The sequence below is a fragment of the Pinus tabuliformis genome, chromosome X (assembly GCF_031772625.1).
Source record: "Pinus tabuliformis cultivar Carrire ecotype Pingquan chromosome X, CPIR1, whole genome shotgun sequence".
Taxonomy (NCBI): Eukaryota; Viridiplantae; Streptophyta; class Pinopsida; order Pinales; family Pinaceae; genus Pinus; species Pinus tabuliformis.
This window is the reverse complement of record NC_142308.1, coordinates 1,178,638,098-1,178,655,208: the sequence shown is the minus strand read 5'-3', so window position 1 is coordinate 1,178,655,208 and position 17,111 is coordinate 1,178,638,098. Positions and strand designations below refer to the sequence as shown.

The 17,111-nt window shown below is 40.1% G+C and overlaps 1 protein-coding gene across 1 annotated transcript in view; it reads left to right on the top strand.

The window, feature by feature from the left end:
- The first annotated feature begins 1,343 nt into the window (after nt 1–1,343).
- Nucleotides 1,344–17,111, top strand: part of LOC149144149 (uncharacterized) — a 109,162-nt gene continuing 93,394 nt past the window's right edge. The window contains exons 1-11 of the mRNA XM_089452043.1: nt 1,344–2,161; nt 5,273–5,394; nt 5,503–5,621; nt 6,012–6,289; nt 6,530–6,642; nt 6,838–7,002; nt 7,520–7,681; nt 7,872–8,036; nt 8,524–8,685; nt 8,913–9,080; nt 9,404–9,571. Of these exons, the coding sequence (XP_089308169.1) occupies nt 1,528–2,161; nt 5,273–5,394; nt 5,503–5,621; nt 6,012–6,289; nt 6,530–6,642; nt 6,838–7,002; nt 7,520–7,681; nt 7,872–8,036; nt 8,524–8,685; nt 8,913–9,080; nt 9,404–9,571 (2,256 nt within the window). The 5' untranslated portion in view covers nt 1,344–1,527. The remainder of the gene's footprint in view (nt 2,162–5,272; nt 5,395–5,502; nt 5,622–6,011; nt 6,290–6,529; nt 6,643–6,837; nt 7,003–7,519; nt 7,682–7,871; nt 8,037–8,523; nt 8,686–8,912; nt 9,081–9,403; nt 9,572–17,111) is intronic.

Sequence of the window (17,111 nt, the reverse complement as noted above, 5' to 3'; positions counted from 1 at the left end):
GCCCACGAATTAAAATGAAAGATAATAATCTGGGTAGGATTTTCAGCGAATACGATTAGATTTATGTGCAACAAATATCTTCCATGAGAGTACAGGATCTCATGAAACAGATCTGACGACTTAAACTTCGCGACGCCAATGTCTTTGTCATCTTTGAGTTGATGATGGCTTTCTGCCAAAGAGGTCGCCACTTCCTTCACTAATTTTGGAGGAAGCGCGTCAAGTTCCTGCAACACCTCTATGTCACAAACCAGTCATTCTGCGAGACCCTCGTTGAAATATTCGTGAACCACCACGCGCAGAAGGGTGATGTGCTACAAGTTGAGAGCCATGGTGTATGCGGACACGATCCACCCAAACCTTCTGAGGTGGTCAGAAATCTCATACTCATCGTGCCTGTTACTGCCATTAAGCGAAAACACGACCAGAGGGACGCTGATCTCTTTCGACAATATGTTGAACCGCCTGGTGTCCTCTAGGCTTCTTCTGCCATGGTGCCCGCACGGCTCCTCCAGCACTCAGATTTAGGGTTTAATCAGGAAGAAATCAAAATAACGCGGAGGGAGCGGGCGGGTGGGCAAATTCATATTTAAATCTATGGTGGGAAAATTTAAAATTCAAATCGTGTACTTAATACCGGTGGGCAAACTCAAATTTAAATCTATGGTGGGGAAATTTAAAATTCAAATCGTGTACTTAATACCCGGTCCGTTGGATCGAAAGAGATCGCCATTCAAGTACTTAATGAGATTATGTACTAGATACGGTGAAAAGACATGCTCGGGAGTCGGGTGGGTCTATTGCAGATTCGTCTGGGTCCCTCTGGCTTTCGCCTACTCGAAAATATGGGGCCATCGAAAAACGAATGCTCATAAAGCAACATGCATGCTCATGGTAGCCATAAGGTATTAGCAGTCAATAAATCTTATGCATTAATGGCCCAATAGCATAGGATTTATTGGTTGCCGAACACTTGTTTCCCCATTAATAAGACTATAACATTTTAGATATGTATTAATAGAATTTTCAAAATGTAATAATATTTTATTTCTTTTTATATAATTTTAAATGATTGAGTCGTGAAAGAATCGGTCGAAATTTTCTGTCGGTCGCAGTTCATCACATATTCCAGTAATTCTACTAACTAATGAAATAAAGTTTCATGCCAGTGATTCTCTTTAAAAAATAGTGTAGCATGTTTCACATAGATTACAGCTGGCAATTATGGTGGGGAACGTTTGTCTCTAAACTAACGTATGCCAATTCGGTACGCCAGAAAAGAATGACGCAGTATATAAGATATTGGAGTGATCTAACGAAAGGAAGTCTCTGGTGGCTTTCTCGTTCAGAGAGGAAAAGCCCCGGAGAATGCCAGATGCACAGGCACTTCTGTTTTCCTACATGGGTAAAGGTTGTAGCTTGTAGGTTGGGTTGGTTGGATGACTGTACTGAGATGTTAGCAAGCAACTCCATGGTCTAGTTTTTGGGAAGAAATAGGAGTTCATTAGCTCCACGGATTTTGAAATTATGGGGGACAAAATGAAGGTATATGCACGAATATGGAAGGCTGTTTTAGAAAAAATTCGTGTGAACGAAAGTATAGGGAAAGCTACTGTCAACAAAAATTCAGGAGATATTGGTCGCCTGACAGAGACAGAGTCGTGGCAAGAAATTGAACAGAATTCAGAGGAATTGTGTGGCTTGACCGAGAATAAGTCATCGCAGGAGATTGGAGAGAATTCTGGGGAAATGGGTGACTTGACAGAGAGAAAAAATTCCCAAGAGATTGAAGAGAGCTCAGGGAAAATGGGTGGTTTGATAGAGAGTAAGTTGTCGCAAGAGATTGAACAGAACTCGGGGGAAAACGGTGACTTGGCAGAGAGAAAATTTTCCCAAGAGATTGGAGAGAGTTCAGGGCAAATCCGTGGCTTGACAGAGAGTAAGCTGTCGCAAGAGATTGAAGAGATTCCAGATGCTGCTGATAGTTCTGCTTCTTCTTCTGTAGTTGCTGATAGTTCTGCTTCTTCTTCTGTAGTTGCAGTATGTGTGGAGAAGAATAGCGAACATGCAGTGAGATGGGCATTGGATAACTTAGTTTCTGATGGAGGCCAATTGACGCTGATATATGCCAGGCGTCCCATTGTTGCTGTTCCCACTCCCAGTATGATAATCCTAAACCTCTGGTGTTTTCGTATATTATGAATTTCCCCCTTTTTTTTATTTCCCAGATGCACATCAACAGTTGTTTTCTTTTCAACCGCCGGCAAGTTTTTTTTTCCAAACTGAAAAAATCAATCGTGCTTGGAGTAGCTCACAAATATACATAGTCTTGTTTAGAATTGGACTATAAAAAGTAGTCTTTCGCAGAATTGGACCATAAAATTTGTAATACCAAATTTTCCCACCTAACTTAACTTAGAACTCCAGTAAAATTGTTTGATAATATAAATTTTTCTTATTATAAATTTGTACATTTTATTTTTCAGGGCCTAGGAGATGCAAATAAACAGTTAAGGCACCATTGTGCTATGTGTTGCGCTCCTCGTTAATTGCTGTGTAGAAGGATAATCCAATGCTCCCTAGTGTGTTTTGTGGCATGTGCTTAAATCTAGCAATGTGTCTGTTTACTGACACTTGTGGGTTTTGATGTAACAACAATAGTGACTCCAACAAGTGGTATCAGAGCCGAAGGTCTTGAGTTTGAAACACACATTCCTTGGGGGAGGAGATTTTGTTTACTAACACCTATGGGTTTTGGTTTTGGCGTGTTTCGTGGCATGTTTGGTTTTGGTGTGTTTTGTGGCATGTGTCTGTTTACTACCACGGTGTCTGTTTACTACCACGTGCGGGTTTTGGTGTAACAACAATTGACTCCAACACTATGACTAGCATAGATCTAACATAAGCTCATAAGGATCAAATTTCTTTTGCAAATTTATTTTAGAGTCAAAAAACAATATGTAATTTTTTATTGTTTAAATTATATATCTGAATATTATATATTATCTAATATGTATATTACAAAGATTTTAACTTATTGAATATTTTATTCTATATAACGTTAAATTATTTTTTTTAACATTTTTTCTATATATAAATATATATGAAATTGATATAAAGTATTAAAATATTTTTATGAAATATAAAGTTTAAACATCTTATTCATATATTTTTTTATTACATCAAAATATATTATAATTAATTAAATAAATATAATATATTTTCTTTTCTTTTTTATAATAATACATATTATTTTTTATTTATTTGATTTTAAAAGAGACCCACATACTTATACATCGCTTTTGTATTTATACATAACTTTCATACTAAACTGTAAAATATCCACTAAATAAAATTATAATTTAACATGTAACCAACTTAAACCATCGAAACAAAGAATCTATTACTGTTTCAAACTAACCCAGGCTAATCTGTATAAAATATACAGTCTTATACATCACCTTTATACTGGACTGTAGAATATCCTCTAAATAAATTTGTAATTAGGCATGTAACCAACCTAAACCATCGAACACCATCGAAAAGAGAGTCTGTTACCGTTTTGAATTGGCCCAGACCGATCTGTGTAAAATATGCCATCTATCGGATCGTTTATTTCTGGAGATTCTTTTAAATTTTATAAGAAGCATTATAAAAGAAAGACATTGACCGAAACTATTGTTTTATTTGATTTAGTTGAGAAACGTGCAACATGTCACTTAAACAATTAACGTGCACATACTGTGCAATCCCTGTAAGCTTTGCGTAATATTGTTTAAATATAATACATAATATCAATTATAGGGAGACATTGTTATGTGGAAATTAGCTGTGAGTAAGTTACGTGTATCTGCACCCGCACTCCCAGCCACGGACTCCTAAAGATTCTGCTTTAGATTTTGTTTTAAAATGCATCTCCTCTAAGTTAATTTTTTTTATTTATTATTAAAATATAAAAATTTAAAAACAATAATTATAAAATTATAAAAAAATATAAATAATAATTAAGAAATATAAATTTTTTAAAATAGAAATTTAATAAATATAATAATTAGATATTATTTTTTAGATTTCACTGTATTAAAAAAGTCATTTATTTATGATCATATGATTTTTGAATAGTCCATTTAACACTCATTGCATTTCATAATCGTGAAAGAACTAGGATTGAAACTAGTGAAATGAATCACATAGCTTCAATGCTTGCACCCCATAACCATGATTTCCCGGGAAGTTACCTATGCCAGATTGCCTCTGGGTCAAGCGCCCTCCATGACTTTCGTGGAAGGTACCCATGCGAGATGACTTTCGTGGAAGTTACCCATGGGAGATGGCCTCTGGCTCAAGCGCCCTTAACTGTGGAGTTTTCCACACAATCAAGCCCACTTAGCTTGGTACCCCATTTGCAAAACCTTAGCAAGTATTGTGCCTCATGAACCATTGAAGTAGAGGTCACTTCACTCTAAGTTTTCCCCACAATCAAGCTCACTTAGCTTGGTATCCCATTTGCAAAACCTTAGCAAGTATTGTGCCTCATGAACCATTCAAGTAGAGCTCCTTTCACTCTTATGTATTTAAGTATTGAGGATCTTTCGGAGTGCATTATATTAGATATATTTTTGGGATTCAATTGTGTTAAGAAAGTCATTCATCTATGACCATTTCCATGAGAGGTAATCGTAAGTGATTAATTTCTCATCATTTTTGAATAGTCCATTTAGCACTCATTGCATCAGGTGATGCTCACAAATGTGAAGAGGTAGGATTGAAACTAGTGAAATGAATCACATAGCATCAATCATCACTTCCTGAGCTTGCACTGGCTAACTAGAACTTCTTGGGAAGTCATTCATCCCAAATTACCTTTGACTAAAAGACGCTTCATTATAGAGAATAATTTTTACTCATTGATATTTATAAATTAATTAACATTAATATTTATAATTATTTTATTATTGATATTTATAAATTAATTAAATTTATTTTAAAGAGCTGAGAAGAATAAATGGCTTTACACCTTATCAAAAATCAAAACATATATATTCATTAGCTGAAATATAAAACTATTTTTCACATTTAAAAAAAAAATCATTGAAATATGAAAATCAACTCGTAAAATTGATCTGAAACTATGTTAGTTTATGGACTTCCCATTCTTCCGGGCGTTTGAAGTTTTTTTACTTCCAAAATAAACGGCGAAATTTTAAGGTTTTGAGTTTTCTATGATTGCATTCCACTACATTAAATAACTTTAATGTGTATCTGGTTGCAGTGGGAAACTACCTGCCAATTGCACTGGCAAGCAGTGATGCTGTAGCGGCTGAGATGGAAAAAGTTGCATCACAAACTGCTAACCTGATCTGGCCTCTCCAGCAGCTGTGTCACAGCCAAAAGGTCAGCTTAAATCTTTGTCCTCTTGGAGATTTTTAATTATGAGACAGCTTACAGTTTTGCCATGTCAGACTGGAGCAGTTGTATTAACTCACTGTCAATGGAAAATAGGTACAGACAGAAATCACTTTGCTAGAAGATCATAATATACCAAGAGCAATTCTGAAACATATCTCAGAGTCCGGAATCAATAAGCTCGTTATTATGTCTTCGAATCCTCTAGTAAAAAGGTAAATCAGTGCAAAAATAAGCAATTGTTTTTTAGATATTTCAATTAAACAACTCACTATCGTTCGATTGCTTCACAAAATTTGCCATGGTTTGGTAGCACTTCTACTGTTCTTCACAATTGTTATCTAATTTGATTTATTGTATGCTTATCCCAGCAAAATTTTGATTGTAAAGAGTAAACAGAGAGCAGAGAGTACGCATACAATACCATTTCTTACATTGGACTCCATTAGATATTCTTTGATTTATTGTATGTTTATCCCAACAATATTTTGATTGTACAGAGTAAGCTGACAATACAGATTACTGATACAATGCCATTTCTTACATTGGGCTAAATCAGTTCTTATTTTCATAACATATTGTTCATGGTCTGAATTATTTTGTAGAAATCCTAAAGGGCACGATAAAGGTCATGACAGTTGGAAGCTTAAACGCGACAATAGTATGAAACCTAAAGGCAACGATAAAGGTCACGACAGTAGGAAGCTTAACAGCGCCAATAAAGACCTTACAGGCGATGATATGCTAGCAAGTACTGCAATGAAACCCTCAAAGTCTTGTTTTGTATATGTTATTTCAAAAGGAAAAGTTGCTAAAATAAATCGAAGCAATTCTTCGGCACGAGATAGCAGCAGTAGTTCAGATGATACTTTTCTGTCAGGAGGTATTACAATATTCGTTGGCAACGACAGTTTCTCTACTGTGCCCTGGATTGTTTTATGTAGTCACAATTCTGCAATCTCTCTTACCTGCAATTTACAGTTTCAATAATTTGAAATGAGCCATGTGTTATGCCAATTGTGCTTGAAACAATTCATTTCACTCTACATTTTCTAGTTTGAGTAAAATATATCTAAATTTGCCTTTTGTAATTGTTCTGACCTATTTTTCTTTTATTGTTTAGATATGACAGGGAGAAAAATTTTGGATCCCATTCAAACCACTATAAATAATGTGAATGGCAACCAGATCGTTGAGAACAATGGAAAGGATTTTGAGGGTTCTTTTAGATCAAAAGTGAGAAAAACTAGCTTCTTTTGATAAGCCTAGTGAAAAGGAATTTGCTAGTCACAATATAAAGACTAATATTTAATGTTTATATTTTTTTAACATGACTCATTTGAAATTTTTACTATCCTGTAGAAACTAGCCTCAAATGTAGAAAATGAATTCTGTTCCGCAACTGAATGGAAAACTGTTTCCTGCATGCAGCCTGATATTGGGTCTAACTTAGGAAGGCTGTGGAATGGGCTTCAACCAAAAGGGAAGACGTACAGAGAAGCAATTGCATTTGAAGAGGCATTTGCTGCAAATGAGAATGGCAACCAGAACATTAAGAACAATAAAAGTGATTTTGAAGACCCAAGTATATCAAAGGTGAGCAAAACTATCTTCTTTTCAGTGAGCCTAGTGAGAAAGAATCTGTCAGTCGCACAAGAAAGAATAAATTTTAACTTATATATTTACGACGTGATTCATTTTTACTAGTTATTATAAACTGAAATTGAACTGGCATTACTGGGATTTGTTGGAGAATCTAATTCCAACTATTTGCTAGGTATTAAAACAGTCTATCCAAGTGTTTTAATTTAGTTTTAGTTAATGCAGTTTAGTTCAGTCCAGTTATAATTCTTGATATCTCCAATATAATCTTATTTAACTCATTCCTAATATTGAGAAAAGCAACTCTATCCTTCAGTCTTCATTTATTGTCGGAATAAAATGATCTTAATTCAGTTTTAATTAGTCCAGTTTAGTTCAATCTTATTGCAGTGATTTATTATTTATATCTCCAATATAATCTTATTTAACTAATTAGTAATATTGAGAAAAGAAAGTCTATACTCCAAGAATGTATTGATAAACCTAATGGCAAATTGTTTCCTGCATACAGCCTGATATCAAAAGTAAATTAGAAAAGCTGAAAACTGAACTTCAACCCACAGAGACGCACAAGGAAACAATTGTATTTGAAGAGTCCATTGTTACAAATGAGAATGACAACCAGAAGCTTGAGAACGACAAAAGGGATTTTCAAGGCCCATTTATATCAAGGGTGAGCAAAACTAGCTTCTTTTTAGGATGCTTAGTTTGAAAAAATACACTACTCAACATTAAAGACTCATTTTTATTATTTATATTTTTTTTTGGGACATGATTCATTTTCACCGTCTATTACAACTAGGATGAAATGTAGAAAGGAAATCTGTTCCGTGATTGAATGGCAAATTGTTTCCTGCATGCAGCCTGATACTGGGTCTAACTTAGGAAAGCTGTGGAACGGGCTTCAACAAAAGGGGGAGACGTACAGAGAAGGAATTGCATTTGAAGAGGCATTTGCTGCAAATGAGAATGGCAACCAGAACATTAAGAACAATAAAAGTGATTTTGAAGACCCAAGTATGTCAAAGGTGAGCAAAACTATCTTCTTTTCAGTAATTTGCGAGTCTCAAAAGAAAGAATAGATTTCATAGGACTTGATTCATTTTTACTATTTATTATAAACTGAAACTGAACTGGGATTTATTGGAGAATCTAATTTCAACTACTTGTTAGGTATCAAAATCGTCTATCCAAGTGTCTTAATTCAGTTTTAGTTAATCCAGTTTACTTCAGTCTTAATGCAGTTATTTATTGTTGATATCTCCAATATAATCTTATTTAACTAATTCTTAATATTGAGAAAAACAACTCTATGCTCCACCTTATTCATTTATTGTCAAAATGGTCTTAATTCAGTCTTACTGCAGCCATTTATTATTGATATTTCTAATATAATCTTATTTAACAAATAAGTAATATCGAGAACAACACCTCTACATTCCGAGGACTTCATTTATTGTCGGAATAAAATGTGAAAAGAAAAATTTATTAATAAACTTATATTGCTTCCTGCAGCCTGATATCAAGAGTAAATTAGAAAAACTGAAAACCGAACTTCAACCTACAGAGACGCACAAGGAAGCAATTGCATTCGAAGAGTCAATTGTTACAAACGAGAATGACAACCAGAAGCTTGAGAACAACAAAAGGGATTTTGAAGGCCCATTTATTTCAAGGGTGAGCAAAACTAGCTTTTTTTTTATGCTTAGTGAGAAAAAATCCACTAGTGAGACATTAAAGAGTAATTTTTAACATATTTATTTATATATATATATTTATTTACATGATATATATATATTTTTTTTTTGACATGATTCATTTTTACCGTCTATTACAAACTATGATGAAATGTAGAAAGGAAAATCTGTTCCACAATTGAATGGCAAATTGTTTTCTTCATGCAGCCTGAGACTAAGACTACATTAGAAAAGCTAAAGATTGAATTTCAACATACGGGGGAGAGGTATAGGGAAGCAATTGCATTCGAAGAAGCCATTGTTGCAAGTGAGAATGGCAGCCAGAACCTCGAGAACAATAGAAGGAATTTGGAAGGTTCATCTATATCAAAAAAGGTAAGGAAAAATAGTTTCTTTTGCATCATGGTACACACTAAAGACTGATTCTTAGCGTTGATATTTTTTTTTGGGACCTGATTATTTTTACGCTTGAGCATTGTTGATTCGTGGAATATTCAGGGATTGCTGATAAGCCTAGTGAAAAGGAATATGCTATAACACAATAAAAACTAATATTTAATGTTTATATATATATATAGATATATATATTCTTTTAAGATGACTCATTTGAAATTTTTACTATCCAGTAGAAACTAGCATCAAAGGTAGAAAGGGAATTCTGTTCCGCAACTGAATGGCAAACTGTTTCCTGCATGCAGCCTGATATTGGGTCTAACTTAGGAAGTCTGAGGACTGGGCTTCAACCAATAGAGGAACAAAGAGAGGAAGAAGCAATTGCATTGGAAAAGGCAGTAGTTGCAAATGAGAATGGCAACCAGAACATTAAGAACAACAAAAGGGATTTTGAAGTCCCAAGTATATCAAAGGTGAGCAAAACTATTTTCTTTTGAGTAAGCCTGGTGAGAAAGAATTTGCCAGTCGCACAAGCAAGACTAAATTTTAACTTCTATTATCTAATACAAACAGCCACACAATCTAATTCCAAGTATAAACTAACTGCAGTGTGTTGGTGAATCTAATTCCAACTACCGATTAGATTTACTAAATTTCAATTTCTACGAATCCTGATACAAATTGGGAAGTGTTGGAGATTGGTGAATTCCAACTACGTCTAGGTGTCAAAACAGTGGTCCAAGTGTCCTCCTCATAGTTTCAGTTAGGGTTACTGCAGTCATTTATGGCATTGTTGATGTCTCCCATGTAATATAACCTGTGAGATTTACTTCATTTTAACTCGCTACTATCCAAGTCCAAACTGGGATGCTGTTGGAGAGCTAATTCTAACTACCTACTAAGTCTCAAAACAGTGAATCCAAGTGTTCTAGTTTAGTTTCAGTTAGTGTTACTACAGTCATTTATTTATTGTTGATGTTTCCAATGTAATTTTATGGAAGCTGATTCGTTCTGGGTAGCCGCTGAAGGATCTTTCAATTCTACCTCTTCGTTCCGTTGTCGCTCGAGGCTTCTTCGAGAAAAGAAAAATGGGATCTCCTGCCCCCTCGTCTTTCTTTCGTCCGCCATGGAGGCCGTGATTTCGAGGAGTAAATTCAAAAGTTCAAAACTGATCTTCAACCGACAGAGACGCAGAAAGAAGCAATTGCATTTGAAGAGGCCATTGATACAAATGAAATGGAACGCAACAAATTACAGAGAACCATATACACAAAATGGAGCGGAAGGCTTACTTCATTTCATTAATGGAAAATACTGAAATATGCTTACATGCAGAAATGGAAAAAATCCGATGGTAGCTTATCTCTGAGAAGAATGTGATGGCTACATTCTGAACTATTTACAATGAGGCTCGAAGGCCTATTTATTGTTTACCGTCAATACAAACTAAACTAGGATAAATGAGAAAGCCAAAATGTGGGCCCCGTTTGGGTAAATTGGCAAATTGTTAACCTGGCATACGAGCCTGAGACCAAGACTCGTTAGAAAGTTAAAGAGCACTACAACATACGGGGGACACGTCCAGGGACCCATGTTGCATTCGTAAAAAACGTCGTTTAGGGCCTCAAAACGGCTCCGGAAGTTGAAAAAAGAGGAGTTAAAAAGGGTAATTTACAATTACAGGAAAGAAAAAGTAGCTGGTGGGGGTTCATGGGACACACTAGGTGGCCAGCAATATTGCGTTGATCATTTTTTAGGAATCTGGTTCATTTTTAGCTTTGAGTTTCTCTGAACTTGCTGAATTCGTTAAATGCTTTGACAACTCGATACAGTTGGATATTCTGTTGGCGAGTGTTCTTGATCTGTGTGTCCATGATCCGATCAGTTGCAGCTTGTTCCATGCAATCTGGATTTAATTCTGTGGGTTTGAGCTGTTCTGCAATGTCGGATGTGTCTAGCAATGGTGGAAAGTATGGCCGAAGGCGGTCCACATTAAATACTGGGTGCAGGCCAAGGAATGGGGGAATGCTGAGCTCAAATGCATTGTCTCCCATAGCCTTAGTAATGGTGTAAGGACCATATCGGAGTGGTCTCAATTTCCGATAGGCTCCAGTAAGGCGTTCCTTTTGCAAATGCAACCAGACTTTGTCGCCCACCTGAAACTTGTGTGGCACCCGATGTTGATCATGTCGCTGCTTGTACTTGGCATTTGATTTCTCAAGAATGTCATGGACCTGCTGGCGAATATGTTGGATGCGCTCAATGAAGCTGGTGGCCTTATCTGTTTCGGACTGGACATGAGCTGAATTCATGTGAGTAGCTGCAAGTGGCATGGCCACATCAATGGGGCATAGTGGCTGGAATCCCAAACCCACCTGAAAAGGGCTATGGCCAGTGGAGCTGTGAAGAGCTCGGTTGTAGCTGTGCTGAACGTAGGGGAGGCTCTCGTCCCATGTGCGTGGATGCTTTGAGTTATACATGCGCAGAATGTGCACAATCATCCTATTGACAACCTCTGTCTGGCCATCAGTTTGAGGATGGAAGGCTGTGGACTTCGTGAGTTTGGTGTCCAGCATTGACCAGAGACTGGACCAAAAGGTGCTGAGAAACCGACTGTCCCGATCTGAGATGATAGACTGTGGGATCCCAAAGTGCACCCACACTCGTTCAAAGAAGAGTTTAGCAGTGGCTTCTGCTGTGATATTCTTCTTGCAGGCCATCATAATGGCCATCTTTGAGAACCTGTCGACGACCACAAAAACACAGTCATTTCCATGCTTAGTGGAAGGAAGGCCTGACATGTAATCCATGGAGATGGATTCCCAAGGTCGACTAGGGGTAGGCAACGGGGTATAGAGGCCTTGCTTCTTAATGGTCGGTTTGGCAATGGCACAGGCAGTACATGATCGGATGTACTTCCCAACATCCTGTCGAAGATTCGGCCAATAGAAATAGTTTTGCAGTACTGCCACTGTTTTCTCGACCCCGAAATGCCCAGCAGCCCGACTGTAGTGTGCTTCCCAAATCATCTTGGCACGCTCGCTTGAAGGAACACAAAGGTGACCGAGGTGGCATAATAGGGCATCCTGGAGGTGAAAATCTGCAACCTGCCGACCCTCCAAGAGTGTCTGGTATGTGTGGCCGAATTCTGGGTCGCTTTTGTAGAGAAGTGGCCAATCAGAAGTCTCGTGCCCGCAAGAGTTGAGCACGGTGGTTAGCGCCATGATCGGTGGTCGACTGAGGCAATCTGCAACATTATTGGTGCTGCCCTTTTTATACTTGATATTCAAGTGAAACTGTTGCAGGTATGTAGACCACTTCTGATGGCGATCATTCTGCAATTTCCCTTGGGTCTGTATGAACTGCAGAGGTCGGTGGTCTGTGTGGATGACCGTTTCCTTCCCCAAAATGTAATGCTTCCATTGTCGGCAGGCCTGTACAATGGAATACATCTCTTTATCATAAGTGGGGTACTTCCGGACTGTGTCTGAAAGTGTTTCACTGTGATATGCCACTGGATGTCCATGTTGAGTAAGGACTGCCCCAATAGCATAGTCAGAGGCATCTGTCTCGACCTCAAATGGTTGTTGTAAATCTGGTAACGCGAGCACTGGTGCCGTGCAGAGGCGATCCTTCAACTCCCTGAATGCCTTCTGTTGAGATTCAGACCAAAAGAATTTTGCTTTCGCCCCGCCCTTGGTGACTTGACTCAAGGGCCAAGAAATATGAGAAAATCCCAACACAAACCTGCGGTAGAAGTTGGCAAGACCTAGAAAGCTGCGGAGCTCTGTTAGAGTGGTTGGAGAGGGCCAATCCCGAATGACTTGGACCTTGGCTGGATCGACATGCACCCCCTGTTCATCAATGATGTATCCCAGATACTGAACCTCGGTCATGCCAAAAGTGCATTTCTCCAAATTGGCACATAGCTTGTGTTGCCGCAGTGTTTGGAGAACCTGTCGGATGTGGTGGAGGTGCTCTTCCCAACTCTGGCTGAAGATCAGAATGTCATCCAAGTATACTACTACAAAGGAGTTGGTGAATGGCCGCAAGATGTCATCCATTAGCCTCATAAAGGTTGCAGGAGCATTCGTCAATCCGAAAGGCATGACCAACCATTCGAAGAGGCCCTCCTTGGATTTGAAGGCAGTCTTCCACACATCTGAGGGTTCAATTGGTACCTGGTGATATCCTGACTTCAGATCGATCTTGCTGAAATATTTCGCCCCCTTTAGTTGGTCTAGGAGGTCATCAATCCGCGGGATCGGGTACCTATTACGGACAGTGATCTTGTTCAGCGCCCGATAGTCAATACAGAGTCTCCACGTCCCATCCTTCTTCTGTACCAACACTATCGGGCTCCCACAGGGCGAAGAACTCGGACGGATGTGACCTTTCTGTAGGAGCTCCTGAATCTGCCTCTTGATTTCATTGTTCTCCAGAACGGAGCGCCGATAAATTGGTCCATTGGGTAGCGGCGCACCTGGGGTCAGATCAATGGAGTGCTTGACTTGACAGTGCAGAGGAACCCCTGCCGGGGAGGTGAAGATGTCTTTGTACTCCTCCACAATCTTGTCCATTTGTAGCTGCCGTGCAGAGGGACCTCGTTTGGAGGCCGCGGCCACTGTCTTCTTCTTCCCTTGAGGGCGTATCATCAGGAAAACAAATTTCCTGGTTTTGGAAATGATCTTACTGCATTGTTTTGCAGTAATCAAAGAGATGGCGGCAGGTGGTGGTACCTCTGGTATCCTGAACAACTTATTTCCCAATGTAATAATAACAGCACGGGGCCTTGATTCATACACAGCATGTCGCTTCCACAAGTATGGTTGTCCTAGTAATACATCACAAACTTCAAGGGGAGCAATGTCACACAATACCTCATCCGTGAAGGGCTTGATGTTGTATGGAAGGCGACACTGCTGGCTCACGCGAAGATCTCGCCCTTGGTGAAGCCACCCAATGGTGTATGGTTGTGGATGTGCTGTGGTCGGTAAGCCCAACCGCTTCACGACCTCTGCCGAAATGAGGTTCTTTTGACTCCCGCTATCAACAATGAACTGTATCGGGGAGCCCTTGACCCACATCTGGGAGTGGAAGAGACGCTCCTCCTCCTCTGGATCTTCGGGTTCATTTTTCTGGATCTTTGCGGTAGCAACAGTGGCGCTGGGATCCGCATCAATGATCTGCTTCCCTTTTTCATACCCCTTATCGGGTTCTGACTCAGAGTCGGAACATGCATCTGATTCTGAAACCTTTAGCTCAGCCACCAGTGACTGTTTGGCCCGACACTCACTTGTGTTGTGAGTGGAGCTCTTATGGAACTCGCACCATTTTCCAGTGTCCTTTCTCGGCTTCGCGGCGTTGCTCTTTGCTTGCAGCTTCAGCTGGTTGTCTTGGGCTGTCCCGCCTTGGCTTTGTCCTTTGTTCTGTGGTTTAGGGGCACCTTTCCCCTGCTTTGGATTCGCAGATCCAAAGTCTCGCTTCTTTTGTTTAAACTTCTGCTCGACTTTGACGGCATACCGGTATGCTGCGCCGAGCGAGGGGATGTTTAGGAACTGTATTTCTTCCTGGATGTACTTGTGCAGGCAGCCACGGTATTTGAGTATCAAATGTTGCTCCGAATCCTTGATACCCAACTTTGTGCGAAGGGTATGGAAAAGATTGGTGAACTCCGGCACGTCTTGGTCCCTTCCCTGCCGCAGCGTGGTCCACTTTATGTATTCATCCTCATAGCTTCCGACAGGGTAGTACTGCTCCTTGATGGCATCCCGGAACGAATCCCAGGTGGGTGCGGCTGAAAATAGTGAGCCAGTACTTTCATCCTTCTGCTCGCAGTAGGTTTCCCACCAGTCCTTGACGTGGGGGGCTGCTTTGAGAAGAGCAAAAACAATCTTTTCCCGACTCGAAAATTCATGAACAGAAAAATAACCCTCTAGCAGATTTAACCATTTATCTACGGCATCGGCGTCTATCTGACCCTCGAATATGGGGATTTCAAAATTAACTTGTACCTTAAAGGGTGTGGCGTTTCCAGAGGAGCTGCTGGAAGCCGATGCGCCGCTTCTGGGTAGCCGCTGAAGGATCTGCGCAAAGCTGTCCATCATCGCGTTCCGTTGTCGCTCGAGCGCTTCTTCGAGCAAGATTTTGATGGGATCTCCTGCCCCCTCGTCTTTCTTCTCGTCCGCCATGGGAGGCCGTCGGGATTTGCGAGGCTGGTCTTGCAAAGGTTCAACCAGTTCAAGCCCTAACTCCTTATATCCCGACCTTGTTGGGGACATGCAAAGAAAAACAGAGAAAAAGCAGACCGCTCTGATACCACTGATCCAGATTTAAACAGGAACGCAACAAATTACAGAGATAACCATATACACAAAGATGCAGCGGAAATAATACTTCATTTCATTAATGGAAAATACTGACATATGCTTACAAACAGAAATGGCAATAAACTAGCTAGGGCGATGGTAGCTTATCTCTGAGAAGAGATGTGATGGCTACATGCCTCTGAACTGAACTGTATTACAATGAGGCTCGAAGGCCTATTTATTGTTGAGAAACAATGGAAAACCCTTCACATACCGAAACCTAACCCTAGAAGATGAAACGCCAAATTGTGGGCCCCGTTTGGGTAAATTGGTACATCAATTTCCCGGGGTCGTAACTTTGGCATACGATCTCCGTTTGACGCGTACGATAGCTCGTTAGAAAGATCTATCCGAGTACTACCACTTTGGGAGGCAACATAGGGCTCGGTTGCCCCAGAATTCCAAAAAAACGTCGTTTAGGGCCTCAAAACGGCTCCGGAAGTTCAGGACCCGAAAAACTGCTAAAAATAGTAAACTGTGCTACAATTAAGGAAACTGAAAATGCTGAGAAAGACAATGGTGGGGGTCCAGGTGGACCTGGCAGGTGGCCACCAATATCCACCTGGATCATTCCTCCCCCCTTAGGAAGCAATGGTCCCCATTGCGTTGAGCTCCTCCATGAGATGAGGAAACCTCTGCTGAACTTGTTCCCTGGTGAGCCACTTGCCCTGCTGAAGGAGTTGGCCTGCTTTGACAACTCGATACAGTTGGATATGCTGTTGGCGAGTGTTCTTGATCTGTGTGTCCATGATCCGATCAGTTGCAGCTTGTTCCATGCAATCTGGATTTAATTCTGTGGGTTTGAGCTGTTCTGCAATGTCGGATGTGTCTAGCAATGGTGGAAAGTATGGCCGAAGGCGGTCCACATTGAACACTGGGTGCAGGCCAAGGAATGGGGGAATGCTGAGCTCAAATGCATTGTCTCCCATAGCCTTAGTAATGGTGTAAGGACCATATCGAAGTGGTCTCAATTTCCGATAGGCTCCAGTAAGGCGTTCCTTTTGCAAATGCAACCAGACTTTGTCGCCCACCTGAAACTTGTGTGGCACCCGGTGTTGATCATGTCGCTGCTTGTACTTGGCATTTGATTTCTCAAGAATGTCATGGACCTGCTGGCGAATATGTTGGATGCGCTCAATGAAGCTGGTGGCCTTATCTGTTTCGGACTGGACATGAGCTGAATTCATGTGAGTAGCTGCAAGTGGCATGGCCACATCAATGGGGCATAGTGGCTGGAATCCTAAACCCACCTGAAAAGGGCTATGGCCAGTGGAGCTGTGAAGAGCTCGGTTGTAGCTGTGCTGAACATAGGGGAGGCTCTCGTCCCATGTGCGTGGATGCTTTGAGTTATACATGCGCAGAATGTGCACAATCATCCTGTTGACAACCTCTGTCTGGCCATCAGTTTGAGGATGGAAGGCTGTGGACTTCGTGAGTTTGGTGTCCAGCATTGACCAGAGACTGGACCAAAATGTGCTGAGAAACCGACTGTCCCGATCTGAGATGATAGACTGTGGGATCCCAAAGTGCACCCACACTCGTTCAAAGAAGAGTTTAGCAGTGGCTTCTGCTGTGATATTCTTCTTGCAGGCCATCATAATGGCCATCTTTGAGAACCTGTCGACGACCACAAAAACACAGTCAT